The sequence below is a fragment of the Hemibagrus wyckioides genome, linkage group LG12 (assembly GCF_019097595.1).
Source record: "Hemibagrus wyckioides isolate EC202008001 linkage group LG12, SWU_Hwy_1.0, whole genome shotgun sequence".
Taxonomy (NCBI): domain Eukaryota; kingdom Metazoa; phylum Chordata; class Actinopteri; order Siluriformes; family Bagridae; genus Hemibagrus; species Hemibagrus wyckioides.
The window spans coordinates 7,587,014-7,606,411 of record NC_080721.1 but is presented as its reverse complement, the minus strand read 5'-3'; the positions used below and the strand labels follow the sequence as shown (position 1 = coordinate 7,606,411).

At 38.4% G+C, this 19,398-nt stretch overlaps 1 protein-coding gene across 2 annotated transcripts in view; it reads left to right on the top strand.

Moving 5' to 3' along the window:
* The first annotated feature begins 17,849 nt into the window (after positions 1-17,849).
* phf14 (PHD finger protein 14) overlaps positions 17,850-19,398 on the top strand; it is a 110,767-nt gene continuing 109,218 nt past the window's right edge. Inside the window, exons 1-2 of one of the 2 annotated variants that reach the window (XM_058404852.1) lie at positions 17,850-17,930; positions 18,522-18,673. In XM_058404852.1, coding sequence (XP_058260835.1) covers positions 18,556-18,673 — 118 coding nt within the window. In that variant the 5' untranslated portion in view covers positions 17,850-17,930; positions 18,522-18,555. Of the gene's footprint in view, positions 17,931-18,521; positions 18,674-19,398 lie in introns of those variants that run through there. The other variant, XM_058404853.1, reaches the window with a different exon arrangement.

Genomic DNA, 19,398 nt, shown 5'->3' with positions numbered 1-19,398 from the left:
TAACACCTCAGGAAAACATAACATCTAAAAAACCACATGTATAATTTCGCATGGGTCATTTGTGTGATCTTTCTGCAATTCTCTTCACATGATTGGAGATTTACACAGACAAGAATGCAAATCAGAGATGAATAAATGTATTTAAAATCAAAACAAAGTTTATTTTGACCCAAACACCAACTCTTCTACATAACCCCACCTTACTACCAAAAGGATTTTTCACATTCATAAAAGAGCGCATAAATCTTTATATTGGAGGTCATTTGAATAAGAAAAGAACATAAGGGTTAAAGCCGGTTTCTTGGGTTCTCGCATACGCACATAAAGATGTAGTTTGACTTTTCTCCGTCTGGCGCTGGTGTGCGGTGTTGAATTTGTGTGAGGATCAGGTCCAGCATGGCTTTCATCCTTGCCAAGCTTTGCCGCGCCGCCAACTTGAGGATTCAGAGCCTGCGCTGTCATCACACAAACCCAACACAATGCAACTAAACCCGCCTATGTCCTGTGACAACGTGCAGCTTACAGCCTTCTGCCAGCCGTGTGATTGGTCAGGTGCCAGTGCTAGTGCCAGCTTGAAGGCTCCAAGAAGGTTTAATGTCAGTATCTGAGTTTCTGGAGCCTGCTGTACAAATGAGGCCGTGTTGTTTAACTCACACAAACGAAATACATAAAGAAGAAATCGATGCAACATCTTCATTTATTAGTTTACTTTGGTACATGTAGTATATTATATATATTAGTATATGACATGTAGAGACCTACATGAAGTTCGGTGAGCTGGTTAGCTAAGTGATGGTATGGACATGTTCCTTATGTTTTTTTAAACAAAATTTATAATCTAGACCATGATGTTTTGCGACCTCAAACAGATATGGATATGAGCTGTGGTGGTCTGTCCTCACATCACGTATAAAAAAATGCGCCTGCCATTTTTTACCTTCTTAATATGTTCAAACAAGAGATAATTACATGTCTTACAAGTGCAAGAGTTATGCTGCACTTGATTAAGGGTCCAACCTCTCATGAACTCGTGATGGTCTCTCCAGGTTCACCAAGTGACATGGCTGCTCATGGTGTAAACAGTGAACAAAGCAGCACTTCTTATCATTAAATAAGTTATATTGTATGTGCATGTATTCGCTTTAGATCAGTCAACATGCAGATTGCACATTGCCAAAAGTTTTGGGACATCTGCCTTTTCCCTATAACAGCTTCAACTCTCCTGGGAAGGCTTTCCACAAGGTTTAGGAATGTGTTTATGGGAATTTTTGACAATTCCTCTAGAAGTGCATTTGTGAGGTCAGACACTGATGTTGGACGAGAAGGTCTGGCTCACAGTCTCCGCTCTAATTCATCCCAAAGGTGTTCTATCAGGTTGAGGTCAGGACTCTGTGAAGTTCCTTCACACCAAACTCACTCATCCGTGTCTTTATGGACCTTGCTTTGTGCACTGGTGTACAGTCATGTTGGAACAGGAAGGGGTCATCCCCAAACTGTTCCCACAAAGTTGGGAGCATGAAATTGTCCAAAATGTCTTCCTTTCACTGGAACTAAGGGGCCAAGCCCAACCCCTGTAAAACAACACCTGAATCCAATGACTTAGATGAATGTCCCAAAACTTTTGGAAATATAGCGTATATATCTGCTTATCACTGAGTCTTTCCAGGATTGGAAATAAAGTGGAATCTTTCTTTCGACACACATGAATGTTTTTTTGTGATGACTTCTAAATATTATGAAAAATCGTAATCTTCTCCAAATATCATGGCGTTTGCTTGATTATATGTTCATTTCTGTGATTGCAGTATGAACATAAAGGAATCATGGGTTGTTTTTTTTTTACCACTTTGTAGCTTGAATGCATGAAGGTCATTCTGAATTCCCACTTCTGAGCTCAAAGGTTTGGTATTTTGCTTGCTCATTGTTTCCAAAAATCATCATGCTAATTAAACAGGCGATTAAAAAAACATTCCTCCAACTGCCAGGTCGTGTCACAGTGGATGTGTGTAGTGCAGCAGGTGGTGTTGGTGGGATTAGTGTAGCAAAACGTGTAGCTCATGCTACAATTACAGCATTGTTGTGCATTGCACCACCATATATGATGTACTGCCATGTCTAACCATTGACTTTAGTTCAAATGGAACTAATAGTCTACCAGGCAACTATAATAAATAGAAAAAAACAACTACTATCCCAGCCATTCCTGAGCACAGTGTCTACTAATATGTCCACTTATACACTATATACAGTATAATAAACTGCATCGCGTTCTTTTCTGTATATTTGCCATTCCCTATAGAGCAAAAAATTCCATGCAGTCTGTTAATTAATTCACCAAAATATAAGATTCAGAACTTAACACACAGTTGCAAAGCAAACCATATGGTCTTAAATATCTTAAACACACACACACACACACACAAATCAAGCAGCATGAACCAGGGTCGTGTGAGTCTACACATTTTTAGCAGATGAATGCCAATTAATCACACAAGCACACACAGCCAGACTCTCTGTCGAACAAATATGATCAAAACAAAACTAATGACGTGTAAATTGTTTATGATGTTCTGTGCTACCAGAAGCCCAGCGCGAGTTTGTGTGTGTGTGTGTACTGAAGAGAGTAATCATTGCTATTGTCTTGACATAATCAGCGAGAAATGAATATTAATATTTCACATTATACATCTTCGAGCAGGGATGCTCGGACCTGCGATGAAGTCATGGCCATTCGTACACTGAGTTATTGCCCCAGCAGTGTCAGTGTCTGTGGCCTGTAAATGGCATTTCTTGTGAACTGGAAGAGAATGGAATTGCGACACAAGGCTCTCTGTAATGTTGTGTCTGTGATGGATGATATTCTACAGTCATAATGTGAAAACAAAAACGAGGCAGCTGTTTAACGAGAAACTTAAAAAAGATCTAAATCAATGAAATAATGAAGCCTGTATCTGTTTCATTAATCATTATAGATGTGCTTATAATCTTTCGGAAGTTGGTAAAGATTCTGTGTAAGCATTTTATAAACTCTAAGGACGTTATGTTTGAAATCATCGAGAGGTTCCAAAAAATGACAAGAACACATGAGAGTCATTTTGGAATAAAAATCGTCCGTAATTTGTAGGGACGTTTCATTATGTTTTAACTTTAGTTAAAACTTTAGTTAAAAAATAAAAATATTTGACGTTATGACATGTCTGTACGTGTAATTAATCCAAAATAAAGTGTTTTTTTACTATGTTATATATTGTTTAGGTATATACTACAGAATTTTAGTGGTTGTAGTTGAACACCTTCACATTTTAGATGCTTATGAACAAGCAATTGGGGCATCTCAGAGAGCAGAAACGGGTTTGATATCAACATTTCCATTGAATATAGAAGCATTTGTGTAAAAGCCACGATTTATTTAAACAAAAACTACAAATTCTTAAAGCTCTGAGTGTCTACTTTCATGTGAGCTTCATATTAATCACCACTTTGGTGTGACATGAGAAAGAAATTCAATGCTGAACATGGGAACAACCAAAACAGGGCCAAAATGTCATTTGGCATAGTGGCTTAGTGGTTAGCATGTTCCTCAAGCGTCCTGGGTTCGAGTCTTGCTCCCGTTCACTGCTTGGTGGGTTTCCTCCGGGTGCTCTGGTTTCCTCCCACAGCCCAAAGATATGCTTCTAGGCTGATTGGAGTCTCTAAATTGCCCGTAGTGTGTGAATGTGTGTGTGTGTGCTCTGCGATCGGTTGGCACTCCGTCCAGGGTGTATCTTCCCTTGATGCCTTGTATAGGCACAGGCTCCCCATGACCTGAGAATTGTTAAGGTTGCCAGATCTTTCTTGGCTAAAGCTGTCTGAGAGTGGGTTTTACAATAGCATCTAGTCTAGCAATGTTATTCTGTGCAGTAGCATTTTTAAGCCTGAAAAAAATTCAGATGTAACGACAAAAATGGGGTTTGAGGATGGAAAGGGATTGAAAAATTAAAAAAAAAAGAATAATGTTTAATTGAGAAGATAGCAAGCTATGAAAAAAATGTTGATAATAAGAGGATGATATAATTGCAGTTCATCATTTTTACCCATAAAAAAAATGCCTTTAAAAGGATAATGAATTGTCTTATGGTATTTATGTAGTAATTTTACGTTAACTGACAGCTTCTCACTTGAGCTGAGATCATGCCAGAAAAATGGGCTTACAGTATGAGTAGAAGTCATCAAACACTTATTTAGAGCACAGTTTTAGTAGAGTATATACAATGCTTACAATGAAATCATTAACAACATATAAAGAATTCTCAGCACAGTTCTAATGCATTTCTGAGAAAGTGTAATTGAAAGACCTGTACGTTTCCTTTTATTCTGGAATTTTCCTGGAACGTAGAAAAAGGGAAAAGGAAAGCTACACGAAAAGGAAAATATCTTACTCACTAAGGTCAGGAAGAATAGACAAAGTGTGTAGCATGCAATAAACACACCCGTACCCACAGGGTTTAACCTCCGACAGACTAACAGCTCTTATATGAGGCTGATTCAGCTTGTGCCTGCTAGGCTGTAACACATCGGCACAGCCAAGTGGCAGCATTATTGAGCCTAATCCCACAGCCTCAGGCAGGGTGTTCTAATGCTGAGAACAATAACCACACACACACACACACACACACACACACACACTTACTCGCTCACACACTCAGTTGACTTCAGGAGGGATGCTTAGTCTCTGCTGGCAGGTAGTGATGGTAACTGAAATGGGAATTTTTTTTAAGGGTTCAGAAATAAAAACACACCTGCCAACCTTCGCATAATTTTGCACAGGAGCATCGCATTTTAACATCTTATCAGTTCTTACTCTGAAATACGCCAAAAGAGCAGTTTCCACTAATAAAAACTGGCAGAGGAGCCAATCGGCGTATGAATCTGGAATGACTGACAGCTGTGGAGGTGTTTTGATCTCTCTGATATTAACTGACACCTCCAGCAAACCCTGCTCCCTTCCCTCAGCTCACAGTAGTAATGTTTTGACTGCTGCCCTCGTTTTGTCTCGTCTCAACTCGATTTTCTCACTTGAAACATGCCCTAATGTTCATGCTTGCTTTCTGACAAGAAAATGGTGAGTTTTTGAGAATGATCGGTGCATTTTTTTTTTCTTAGCTAACATAAGACTCATATATTTAACACTGGTTAACTCGATTTATTAGGAATGTATTGAAATTTGGAGGCTTAGAACATTTGCCTCCAACCTACTTGCTTGAGGTTTGATTTCCCGTCTCTGCCCTGTGTGTGTATGTGTGTGTGTGTGGAGGTTATGGGGTTGAGGTTCGATTTCCCATCTCTTCCCTGTGTGTTTTGAGGGGTATCCACTAGGTTGTCTGGTTTCCTTTCCCCATCCACAGACATGCACTGAATGCTGATTGCCATAAATTGTCAGTGGAGTGTGTGGGTGTGATTGTGCCCCGTTATGGGTTGGTACCCTGTCCAAGAAGTCCCCTGTCTTGTTCCTCAAGTCCCCTGGGATAAACTTCAGGTTCCCTGTGACCCTGTGTAGGGGGGATGAATAAAAATTTTTGGTGACTCCAAAAGTTTGGCTGAAATGGTTAAAATATATATATATGAGTAAATAAATAAATAAATAAAATGTTCTCTCCATTTACTTTTTTAATGCATTCTTACTTTGGTATTTCTGTAAAGTGTATAATTTTGGCTCAGTAATAGTGAAGAAGGCCAGGCTCTGCTGTATTAGCCACCAGGTTTGATTTAAGCTTCAAAAGAAAGGAAATGTGCATATAAATTATGCCACTAGAATTCAGATAGGCTTACGACAGCATATGAGTAACATTTTTTGAAAACAGTTTGTTGAAATTTACTATGCATCAGTGCACACGATGTCAAATTTCCCACGACTCTTTCTTTACTATTGATGGAATTGGTTACAGCTAAGGCCAAAGCAAGGGAAAAAAAAAAAAAAAACATGAAATTCTTTGACACGATCTTGCGGCGTGAGATGGATTTCCCCCCTCCAGGAAGCGATTGAACAAAAGGAACATTCGATATGTAATTACCTGCCATAGATACAGTCACGCTGGTGCAGGGAATTCAATATGCACCCATGATACTTCCAGTGTAATGTGAGAGAAATAAATGTTGGGGAAAGAAGGGGTTCGGTTTAATGATGAAGGAAAGATCATGGTCACTTTGTTTTTTCGTGAAAAGACTGGAGAAAAACTGGTGATGTTTGGTTCTCTGGGATTCGCAACATTGCTTGCTGACACACAAGATTTCCTGTTATGTTTCACTGTGGAGTTTTATTCCCAAACACCACCGTCCATTCCTCCGATCCTCCCCCCCTCTCTCTCCATATTTCTTATTCTTATTAACAGCATGGGTGCAATTTATTTTGCTCTCTGGCGATAGAGGTGCCTGCGAGTGCAGGGAGACTCTGGTCGCCGCTGATAAGCCCACACTTACATTCAGGCCTGCAGGAGGTACCAGATTTACCAAGAAGACAATGTCCACCAGGTCCCACGGCATCACACACACACACACACATCACACACAACCCACATAGACACACTCCTCCAGAAAACCTACCGCACACACAGATAAACTTTAACACATACCAGCAGACGGTGACCATGAAGAATCAGTGCATCGCTTAGGCAGACCTTAAGGACACACATTCAGACACACACTGCAGTTAAAAGTTGAAAATCTGAGCAATAACATAATGCTGCTCCTCTCTGCTCGACTGTTTGTGTTTATGTCTGCAAGCAGAGAGGAGCAGGCAAACGATAAGAGAGAAAAATGACAGAGGCGTGAGCCGAGACGTCTATAAACTAAAAGAGGTACCGCAGTGTCAGAATATGACAGCAGATCCATCAGGGAAATGGAAGCTCTGTCTCCTGCACCAAGGAGAGAGCAGCCAAAACTTTTATAAATAGCCCTGCATATATATATATATATATATATATATATATATATATATATATATATATATATATATATATAATTTTTTCTTTTTTGGGGGGAAATAAATTGGTAGTTGTCAGACACATGCTCTCTGCATTTTTCTTTCGAAGATCCTCCAATCCGCATGGCTTCAGCGTGATTGAAACATCAACACTTTAGAAATAGCAGAGTTGACGTGCTACACTTGTGTTACACCTCCAGATCATTCCGTTCATACTTCTCCGTGGTTTAGGTGGCTGTGTGGTTACCAGTGCATCAGGAACTGTGACTTCATTTCACAAGTTACGTCGATATATACGTTGAGAAAGTTCTGCATGTTCAGAATTGGGTTTCTCTAAATTACGCACATTCAGGTTGTGTAAATTTAATATGTGAAGTTCCAAGGTTGCCAGATTTTACTTAAATGGAAAGCAACATTTTTCGATAGCATCTGAACCATCACATTTTAAACGTAAGCACTTACCTTTAAGCTTGAAAAGGGCTAGAAAATGCATACTGAAGAAACAGACGGATCTCTCTTCGAGCTGTCACATGTAGCATGATGTAACATGACAGCAAGAGAAAATTTCAGAATGAGAATAATTGTAAATATATGTACTAGAAGATGGCTGTAACACTGACACAGGTTTAAGAGACGTATCTAAGGATAATGAAAGCCAGGTTTATTTAATTTAGGTGAGACTGGGTACATCAGACAGTTGGCAATGGTGAGAGTGCGGCACAAATGTGAAAGCAATGTGATATATATCATGTATACAAACCAACAACATCAAACTGGCATCCAGCATCTTACAGTGAATGTCACACAAGGAGGCTAGAACTGAGATGACCTGCATACTGTACACACATAATTAAATAAGGAACACGTGGGACTACTAATAAAACTGTGGGTTAATTAAAGACCTCCAGGTATGGGGCGGAGCTATGACCAAACCAGGAAGTTACTAAGATCCAAGGAATAATACTGTGTCCCAATTTGCCTGTACTCTTTATGTAAAGACAAAGTACCTACTTTTGAGTGTGTAACAAGAAAATGCAAGTCCAGGGACATACTACAGCATGTAAATATAATCAGTTTCAGTTTCCCTTCATTCATTATTCCTTTGGTAATTTATATCTACATTAATGTACCATTCCTTTGCTTTATTTTTCCAAATTTCCACCAGGTTGGAACCTTCTCAGGCTTCTCCGGTTTCCTTCCTCAGTCCAAAGATGGAGGGATAATAGGTGAATTGTGATGCAGCATAAGAATAGATGTGGAGTGTAAACCAAACCATGACATGACTAACAAAGTAAGACAAATCATGACAATAACAAAGACTGAAAATAAATATTTGATGGGATTCAGGTTTATTGTCAGCGTATTAATGTATTGTATGAATAGTCTTAGTAATTGTGACATTACTGCGAATATGGATTGATTTTACAATATGACTTATTAACTGACAGCTTTTAGAATAGCGCTTGATTCAGCACACTTATTATTTCTCTGGATGCATCGGTGTAAATGATGGAAAAATGTGGAAATGTGAATGGATCCTGTCTCTGAGCTTCTCTGGAGAACGTGTGTGTCATCCGACTGGTCAAAGACGAGCGCTTCTCATTTCATTCACTTCAAACATCAAGCCTAGAACTCAGTCTCTGTAGGAAAACTTGACATTTTTTTTTTTTTTTTTTAACAATTGGTCAATGATGAGACATACAAAAAAAAAATGAAATCTAAACTCAACTTCAAAGAGGCAACACAGTGAATCTAATTCAAAGAATAGCTGGCTGAAATGGCCAAGAGTGGCCGATGATTAAAGCTGAATATCTCTCCCTACAGCGGAAATATCAGGAGAAAGTGTTTCAGACCTCAGTGTGGAGCAGCAACCTCACTTTCATCTCTACATGCCAGCAGAGGACAGGGGACAGAGGTACCTACATTATTAACCTGGAGAAAACTAGCATGGCCTCTGAGACGTGAAAGAATATTTTATGATAGTAGGAACGTGCATTTTTTTTAATCCGAGCATTAACATACATATAAATTTGTTATCTTAGTCAGAAATTGAGAGCCTTCGAGGTATAGAGCTGCACAAGAATAGGGATGATGGTAATACCACAAATTTCCACAGGAATAAAAAAAAAAAGAAAACAGCTGGGGAAACAGGAATGAGTTTTATAGCAGTCACACAGGGTCTTATTTAGAGTCGATGGTTTAGGGCCAGATGTTACAACCCCATTACATAGAGGGTTGGTGGTTTGCATGTTCTCTCTATGCTTCAGGGGTTTCCTCTGGGTACTCTGGTTTCCTCCACCTGGTTCAGAGACATACATTTTAGGCTGATTGGCATCTCTAAATTGTATTAATTGGTGTTTATGTGGGAGCTTAGTGGTTAAGGGGTTGGGCTACTGATTGGGAGGTTGTGAGTTTGAATCCTAAGCCTAACCCTCAGTTGTATAAAAAATGAGTCACTCTGGATAAGGGCTTCTGCTAAATGCCAGAAATGTAAATGTGTGATTGGGTCCCCCATTTTGTGCCCATAATCCCCTGGGATAGGCTTCAGGTTCCCTGTGACCCTGTGTAGAGTAAGAACTACTGAAAACAAATGGATGTTTCTTATATTTAGAGTCAGATTATGCAGGTGTTGACATTTCCTGATTCTCCTTTCAGATCATCCCATCGTCTATACCCCCTTTATTCCTAATTAGTGTCACGGGGATCTGCTGGACCCTATCCAAGCACACATCAGGTGAAAGGCAGGGGTACACCCTGGACAGGTCATCACAGGGCCCATTCAGATCAAGATCATGGAAATCATCTACATGTAGTTCTTTGTATTTTGGCTTTCATACATAAAGTAATTTTAAGAGTTTATGCTTAATTGAAATAAAGAATATGAAGCCATATTTAGAATTGATCAGATTTACTGTATGCTTATTTTGTTAAAGGCTTTGGATAGGTTTACCATCTCTGGTTGATCAACATCTTGATGGGGAATAAATGAAATTTATGCACCAGATGAATGTCAATGAATTATATGATTAAGAATACATAATGATTTAAAAAAAACAAATTGGATCTTAATTAGAAACTGTAATCAATTATATATTGATCCATGTTTTGATTTATGCTTGCATTTTTTAAATGCACCACCTTGCCTGAGGGGGTGGAGTTAGCATGTATACCTCTCACCTTTGGGGGTTTGGGGGTTTAATTCCTACCTTTACCCTGTGTGTGTGTGTGTAGTTCACATTTTCTACCCATGTGTGGGAGACTTCCTTGGGTTTCCTCTCCCAGCCCATGACTGGCATTTGCAAATTGTCCGTAGTGTGTGATTGTGCTTTGTGATGGGTGACGGGTTGGCACCCTGTCCAGGATATCCCACCCCTGGTGCCCTGAGTCCTGTGATCGACTCCAGGTTCCCTATAACCCTGTGTAGGATATGCTGTACAGATAATGGATGCATTTATGTATGGATGGATGGATTTTGCATACATATTCACTCTTCCTGAATATCTACATTTCATAGTGTCACAAAATATATTTTTATAGTATTCTAAGATTATAATATTTAATAAGATTGGGGAAAAAATCATTAAACTGAACATGATACCCAAAATTCTAACTGTGCAAGGTGCTATATATTAAGTTATGGGATTTACATATATGTAATGGTATTAAAGTAAACAGCAGTATTGATTTGGGTCAGGGATGGAGAAGAATAGTTACGGAGTTAGTGATTATAGCTGTTCGTACACCTTCATGCTTATTAAATTCTATTAATTCTACCTCTACGCTGGAAACAGGTCTAGATTATAATCCTAACCAGCTCTTCTACACTTCCTGAATTAGTCATGTTTCCATTCAAACCTGGCGTTTTCAGCTGTTCGTCTGCCCTTTACTTATTCTCAAAGACATCGTCAGGCAGCTGAACGCTCTAGACTCGTTCGGACCCAAGGTGCAAATAATCCTATCAAAAATGGCAATTACTGAGGAAGGCAGAAAGATAACATCTTCACACATACACAGCGAGAGTGTATGTTATCGAATTCACTCAATTTCACCCTCGTGCTTTTGCGTGCAGGAAAGCGGTGGAAGCCTCAGCAAAGATAAACAGGGCCCGACATGGTGTCGTATGATTTACACCATATGAATAGACGAATATTTCCATTTAAATGCAAAATATTAAGGTGGTGCCGGTAGAGATGGTGGTGAAGAGGGCTGTAGATCAATGCAAGCATTCCATTACGTCCCACTCTGGGCTTCATAAATAACACCCTATGCAATTATTCCTCCTCAAATGAGGTTTGTACAGCTGCCGTGGCACACCACATCTTTATAGTAATGTTTTTATTTCCTAAACCGTGTATTATTCTTGTTCTTAATGTAATTGGTTCTGTCCTCCGGCTCATCGAGCTGACAGATATCAGCAGGAAGACTGTTTTTCAAGATCTCGATGCATCACTGCAACAGCGAGACCTGAAACACGCTAGCATTCAAATTAAAGCATGCACCTCCAAGCTGCATTCTACGGTATAGGTATAGAAAGTTTATTTTCCCTCATTTAGTACATTCCTGCACACTGTATTATATAAAAACCAATCATTTTGATGAAGCTCCGCCCACTTGGCAAAATCACATCGTTTCATATAGCCATGAGAAACATGTTTTTTCTGATAAATGTGTCATTAATGATAATGATACACATCAATTTCTTGTACAAATTTGTTTTTAATGCTATTTTTATAAACTTTTTGATCAAAATATATATTCAGAAACAAAAATCTCAGTTCTTTGATGACCTGCATTAAAAAATATATATATATCCTTCTCTATTCCTGTAGTACAGAATTACAACATAATTTCAAGTCTATAGAGTGTCCGTACAGTAAAATTAATATTTTAATTCTAACATCATCTAAACAGTTCATTTTTTCGGTATCATAAAGTATCCATTCACTCATTTTCTATATCTTTTATTATATAATATATTTCTGTATCATCTATCCCAGGGGACTCTGGGCACAAGGTAGGGGACATGATGGACAGGGTGCCAACTCATCTCAGGGCACACACACACACACACAGACCACAGACAATTTAAAGATCAGTCTGGCGTGGGAGAGGAAACTAGAATACCCAGAGGAGTTGTGTGACTCTTTCATTCAACTGAAACTGCAAACCTGACAAAAATTTGGAAAAAAAATAAATAAATTGTGACTTAAAGTATATTATAAATTCTGTAAGAAATAATGAATGAAGAAAAGCTGAAATGCAACAAGCAGTTTGTTTACCTATGGTAGCCTGCCCCTGCTTCATTAGCATGAATTATTTAATTTAGACTAAGTCTCATTTGCATAAATCCATGTAAAAATAATTAAGTTTCGCAAAGCTGACCGGTTTTCAAAGGGTCATTTAAATATGTATAGTAATAATAGGAAATCAATAGGAAAGTAAATTGACCTATGGTGAAGGCTGAAAGATGTAGCATACAGTACACACTCAAATACACACACACTCTGACACACACACAGATACACACACACTTTATTCAGTCATTCACAGAAACATGAAAGCAGCCGGTGGAATTGTGATGTTAAAGCTCCAACCTAGAAAGCTTGTTGAGTGTGCTTTGACTTTTATGACCGAGTGTCCTTTAACTCCCTGATGTTCAGCGCTGGAAGAAATAGAAATGACAGAATGCGGTGAATATAAGTGTGTGCTAGCTGTACTGCTGAATCTGCAGGAGCGGCTTTAATCAAGTAAAAGTGATCTTCGTAGATATGAAAAGCTGTCTTTATAACAGTTAATTTATTCATTAAAGGAAAAAAAACCCAACCTAAATGTTACATATATTTCTGGTGAGTTTATTGTGTAGACATTACTACTTCAATAAGAGCTCTAACACAATGATGTCATCAGGATTTGTACACTATATGTTTCCCTTTTTCTACCCAACCTGAGGCATCCAGAGATTGTGCCAGCTCCAGTACACCTTCAGTGCGAAGACACCAACCCTGCGAGGATCCTGAGGCATCCAGAGATGGACCGGCTACAGTCGGATTCTGCTTTGTGAGGATTTGGGTATTCAAATGGCAACCCTATGTGGACTTTGAGGATGACAGCAACCTTCTAATTAAGACACACACTAACATTCTACATATACCGTATCTGCATCACACAACTGACTGTACATGATTATAGAAAGGACATTGTTCACAATAATAATAATTTATAACCACACTCTCCGGTGTCACCCAAATGAGGATGAGGTTCCCTTTTGAGTCTGGTTCCTCTCGAGGTTTCTTCCTCATACCATCTTGCCACAGTCTCCTCAGGCTTGCTCACTAGGGAATATTTTTGTCTAAGGACTTTCTTATGTTCTATAAAGCTGGTTTGAGATTCTTAAAAGCGCTATACAAATCAAATTGAATTGAATTATATGGCCAAATGTTTGTGGACACTTGAACAGTACACTCATGTGTGTCTTTCCCAAGCTCTTGCCACAGAGCTGGAAGTATACAATTGTATTAAATATCTTTGTATACTGTAGCACAGCAGTTTCCCTGGAACGAAAAGACACAGATGTGCTCATGATGTTATGCCTATGTGCACAAAGCAAGCTCCATGCAGACATGGTGTGTTAAGGTTGGAGTGGATGAACTGGAGAACCCTGACTCTGACTCCGAGTCACTAAACCCCAACGCCAGCTCATCATGCCGGCCCTCACCTTTCTAAAAAGGACATAAAAATATAATAATGTTCCATCCATATTTGTCTGTTTATTTGTTGTTCGTTTGCATCTGAACGCTGGTATAGTGTATGATCTGTATTTATTGTGTTTATTGACTTTGTCACTTCCCTGAATTCACCAGTGTTTCACTAATAATCAACATCACCTGCGACAGCAACCGTCTCCGCCGCCTGACATTCACAAATTGCTGGATGCTTCTGGATAGACTAAACCTTTACCTCGAATCATCATTCCATATTTCAGAATATTGTTCCTACATTTTTTATTGAATAAATAAGAATTTGGCAATAACAGAACACATGGTGTGGTTAAAAACTTAGAGTTGTGATGGAAGTGAAGATGGATGCAAGTGCGGCAAAGTTGGTTTATTTAAAAGATCAAGCAAAAGATCCTTTTCCGAAGGAGGTCGGAAAAGCTACGCAATTAAAATATCAGGTTTAATCCAGAAACACAAACAAAGGGACAGAACGAAATTCAGAAATAGCACACCAATGAACAAAAGCCTCGTTACTGACAGGCAGGTAAACAAAGTGTTTAGTGTATAGTGTGTGGTGATTGTGTATCGCTGTTTGTGTGTGTGTGATTAGTCATCAGGTGACTGTGGACATGACGAGGTTTTGGTGTAGGTGTGCTTTTTCAATGTGGTTAGGGGTGGATACAGGAGTTGACCTGACACTAGAAATTATTATTATTTTCTTAGAAGAAGAAGAAGCCGTTATTATCACCACAGCACAGTGGAATTCTTTTCTTCGCATATCTCAGCTGAGGAAGTTGGGGTCAGGGCATAGGGGAAGCTGTGATGCACTGCCCCTGAAGCAGAGGACCTTGCTCAACTGCCCAACAGTGGAGTGTGGCAGTGCTGGGGCTTGAGCCCTGACCATACAATCAATGACCCAGAGCCCTAACCACTTGATCCACCACCACCACAAATTTTATTATTTATAAAAATGAAAATTTTTTGAAAATATATGTTTATTAAGCAAAATGTCATTATTCACCAAAAAGCATCAAGACTAATCACATCTGAATTTATTAAGGCTAAAAACCAAGTGCTAATGTGCTGTATAAAAGTGCTAGAATGAATGTCTCAGACAAATTTACCCCAAAAAAAGATCTGGCAACCTTAACTCTTTTTACCCAGAGCCCAAAAAATGGAATTTGTGCCTGTTTTGCTGTGTGGATATTCAGCATTGAATGTCTTTGTCAGGTCACACTCCACAGTGGTGCTTAATGTCTCACAAAAAAGTAGACACCTATCCTCAATGCCCATCTGTTGCATTAGATTTTTTTCAAGCTTAAATGTGTATTGTATGAAACGCAATTCTAAAATCCAGTCTCAGACAGTTTTATCCAATACAGATCTGGCAACCTTAACTCTTTTCGGTCAAAATGAGTCCTGACTCATTTTATATCAAACTCATGGAGATAAAGTAATTCGTTTGTTTATACTGATTGAAAATGTTTGATAAGATTTTCAGAACAGACGTAGTGGTAAAAAAAAATGGTTAATGCTGCTTCCAGATGTTAAAAGTATTGTTTTTATGTAAGGAATCTCTTGGAAAAGTGTCTAGAAACATGTATAGATTCTTAGAAACTTATAATTAACCAGCATTTACTATATAAATGACACCAAACCTAATCATTAAACTTACTAACCAAGTAACTGACGAATAGCATAACTAATAACTAACTAGTGACCTTTGTTGTTGTGAAGCTTCACTCATTTCACATACAGTCAACATCATGTACAGCAAGAACTATGGGCAACAAAGAGGAGGTGACAGTGATGACGACGTTGATGGCTACAATGATATCCCGAAAGTGTTTTGATGCCAACAGATAAAAAACGGCCTGCTTTCGAGCACAATGCGGTCCCATTTGTCATCGGCCAAGGACAGTCGTAATCATCCCTTTCTCTTGCCTCCCCCATCAGTCTTCTCCTGCTGTGTATCAGGATCAATCTAGCCTCATTTATTTTAATCGTCGCCTGTTTTTGCAAAACTGGCAAAGTCATCAGAGGACAACAGAAAACAAACCTGGCTCTGAACACAAGCCAAAGCAGTCATTTCCTCCAATCAGTCTAATATTCGTGTTATTACGCATGTTTTCTACTGCGTTCAGCCTCCGACATCTGCTTTAATTCATCGTCAACATCACTACTTTTGAATTCCATGGTGTTTATGTGAATTTTTCCAGTAACTGTTATATAGCAATCTGTTGAAAATGCCATGTTATGTAAATGAGGGTGAAATAACTATCAAAAACTGTTTAAACTGATATAGGCCTAAAGGGGAAACAGACCTTTTCTAAAACAATGACATCACCACAATCAACACATCATTTCCAATGTGTGCAATAGGATTAGAATGAATATAGGCTTATTTTGCCGTGGGAGAAAGCAACACAAAGGGCTAATGTGGAGAAATTAAAAGATAACACTCACCACATGACTTTGTTGACTCTGAATCTGATCTAGAAAGGTTTTTCGAAGCTGCCCAGTGATAGCTGGGTGCAAGTAAGTGCTGTGCTAGTGCCTAAAGTGAAGAGTTCAAATCGCACAAACTTCCAGAAAGCCATTATTGGTCCCTTGTGTCTTTAAGCATCACTTGCTCAGCTCAATATGCTTGCCTTGTATTCTACATCAGGAACAGATGTAAATGTTAACAAGGTAAAGCCAGTACTCGCTGTTTTATTCCCTGAATATTAGGACAAACCAAAATTACAGCTGTAATCAAACCACACAGTAATTCTGAAGAAGAATCGTTTTATTCACAGTGTACATTTGCATCTATTCAACACACACACACACACACACACAATTACCATTCTAATATACACATATTGCAGAAATGGAAGTCTCAGCTGTAATTTACATCTCACTAGAGGTACAAACAGCAGCTGGATGCAGTTTCGGATGCATTCAATGGACTGGAACAATCGTGATGGCTGTACATCCCTCCATCCATTTTCTGTTTGATGTGTAACTAATTACAGACTAGTATCCAAATAAACTAACACTGTTTGAACATTCTATTGGACATGAGATGATCTGACATTATGTAATGCATTATTTAACATGAAGAAAGCATCAGCTTTATCTTTAATACACCGTCAGGGACATTAACCAAGTAACTAACACATTTTAAAAAGTTTAAATAATAACAAACTAAGACAAATAACCAACAGCTGCCTTTACTAACATTCATACAGTCAGTGAATAAGACTTTTATAATCGCCATTACATATCCTATAACTTTTGCATTTTAAAGAAATATGTATAAAATGGAATTAAAGGGAAATGTTAACAGTCCTTTTTTTTTGGACACATCATGTATAATTGCTGGTATGTAACTTGCTTTAATTAATGAATATTATATGCTATTAACGGTGAATTATTTTATATAATTACTTTTTTTTCTGTTCTTTCTTTTTTCTTTCCCCCCTTTCTTTTCATGTCTTTCGTGGCTTATATGCAGTCCATAGAATTTTTAAAAAAAATTTTTTTGCCTAGTGAGCTAATAAAAAAACTTTTAAGAAATATTTTATATAATAGATACTGTTTGTACCCTAATTGACTATTTAAAATCACTGTTAACTTTATTTTGTGTTTTATTTTAATGAATAAATATTATAAACTATTATAGGTCAATTATTTTATATAATTACTTTTTTCTTATCCTTTTTTCTCTTTTTCTCCCTTCCTCTTTTTGTGTCTTTCATGGTTTATATGCAGTCCATTAAAAAGAGCTTTTTAAAAATATATATATTTTACCTGTTTTATTATTTATTATATATGTATATATATATATAATCAGAACCACTGTTAACTTTATTTTGTCTTTTATTTTATTTTGTACCATGTATACAATTACATACAAAATTCTATCCCAATAAACTTAAAATTAAAGTTAAATTCCTTACGTAAAAAAATATTCTAAAAATATTCTAATCACGTTTACATCCCCTAGCCAGAATGACGCTATGAGCGTTGCTATGGTTCCGAAGTCCCGCCCCCTTGTGCATTACGAGAACACAAAAGGATGCTGCGTTCGTGGTTAGACTTTCTACGCCACGCCTTCTGTAGAAAACGTCAGCGCAAATCGCAGCGACTGGCGTTTGCACGGTCTGAAACTCCGCCCCTTGTGCGCTACGTGGGCACAAACTTGGCGCGTAGTACGCACGAGATGAAAAAGTGTTCATTGTAGCCTACTATTGTCCAAGCTACAAAATAAAGTAGGTGATGTTTTTCGGTCGTGGTTGATGTTTTGTGAGCAGTTTCGTCACGCGTGCTTTAATACGAAACGCATGCAAAATGAATCATTTGGATTAGATAGCGGGAGAATGTGGAGATTCCGTGCGCCTTTTACAGGCTTCCATGATGCTATTGCTAGCTGCTGCTAACTGGCACTGGGGCTAATGCGGCTGGATGAAATGAGATAGCACGAGCCATTCTTCTGGCTAGCACGAGCCATTCTTCTGGCTCGTGCCACAAAGCGTCAGGTTTTATGTTTAAACCAAATATTTAGTTTCATTCAATCTGATGCTAACTGGCTACACATTAGACAACTAACCATTCATGCTCATGCTCATGCCTGCTCCCCTTTTTCAAAATAGATTATTATACATATCTATGATTAATCCCGGAAGTAACTGTGGTATAAAACAGCTTCAGTAATAAATGTAGAGAATCAGCAAGTTACAGGACATATGATGCATGATGACGCCCAATATCTGAAGGGCATAAATAGCAGTGATATGAGTTTGACCCTGATCTCTGTGGTATAATGGATCTGCTGATATCTGTTCCACTTCTTCTGTCTCCAGTTATTGCGTAATCTCTGTCCCAGTCTTTCCCCCAATGGATCGAGCCTCCAAGCGCAGGCAGGTGAAGCCCCTGGCTGCCTCACTTCTAGATGTCCTGGACTATGACAGCTCGGATGACAGCGATTTCGAAGTGGGAGACGCAGATGCCTCGGGTAATCAGTGCCTTATAAGATGTACCTGCTTTATTGTGATTAATGAGTGGATTCCTGTCATGACTATTTCATACAATGTAAGGCGCTGATACTGTAAGTAAACATTTCGGTATGTGAGGTTTCGAGTAATCTATAGCTGATCACACCCTGGAGTCGATTATTTTCTGATAACTGTAAGGTCTGCTATCATTAACAATAGCACATGACCTACCTTATCCTAAATATACAACTTTCGCTGTCTATCTATTTCTGTATAACTTGCCTAGGAGAGTTCATGTATGGTGTGCAAAAGACTGCACTTTTATGTTAGCATAAAATATTTTCATTCACCGTAGCTATACAGCTAATTGCTAGAAGTCACCTAATGCCGTCACAACACAATTTTGCATATGTATTGAATCACTGTGATAATTTGCATCAGAACATGTAGATAGAGGATTTTTCTAGACTCTTACTGTAACATAGAAGAGAACAGAGTTGTAACAGAATTGAAACTGATGTCTGTCAAGAATGCAGACACAAAAGGTAGTGATAACGGCATGAAGAAAACAGCTGTACATTCATCATGGCTCTTTGACAAAGCAAAATTTAGGTTAAAGAAGTGTGAATGTGGCTGATTGGTCATTAGGAGCAGTGATTGTCAGTGATTGGTTATTGGAAACAAGGCTGATCTATGATTGGTTAATGGCAGCAATAATTATATTAGACAATGAGACAAAGTCAAT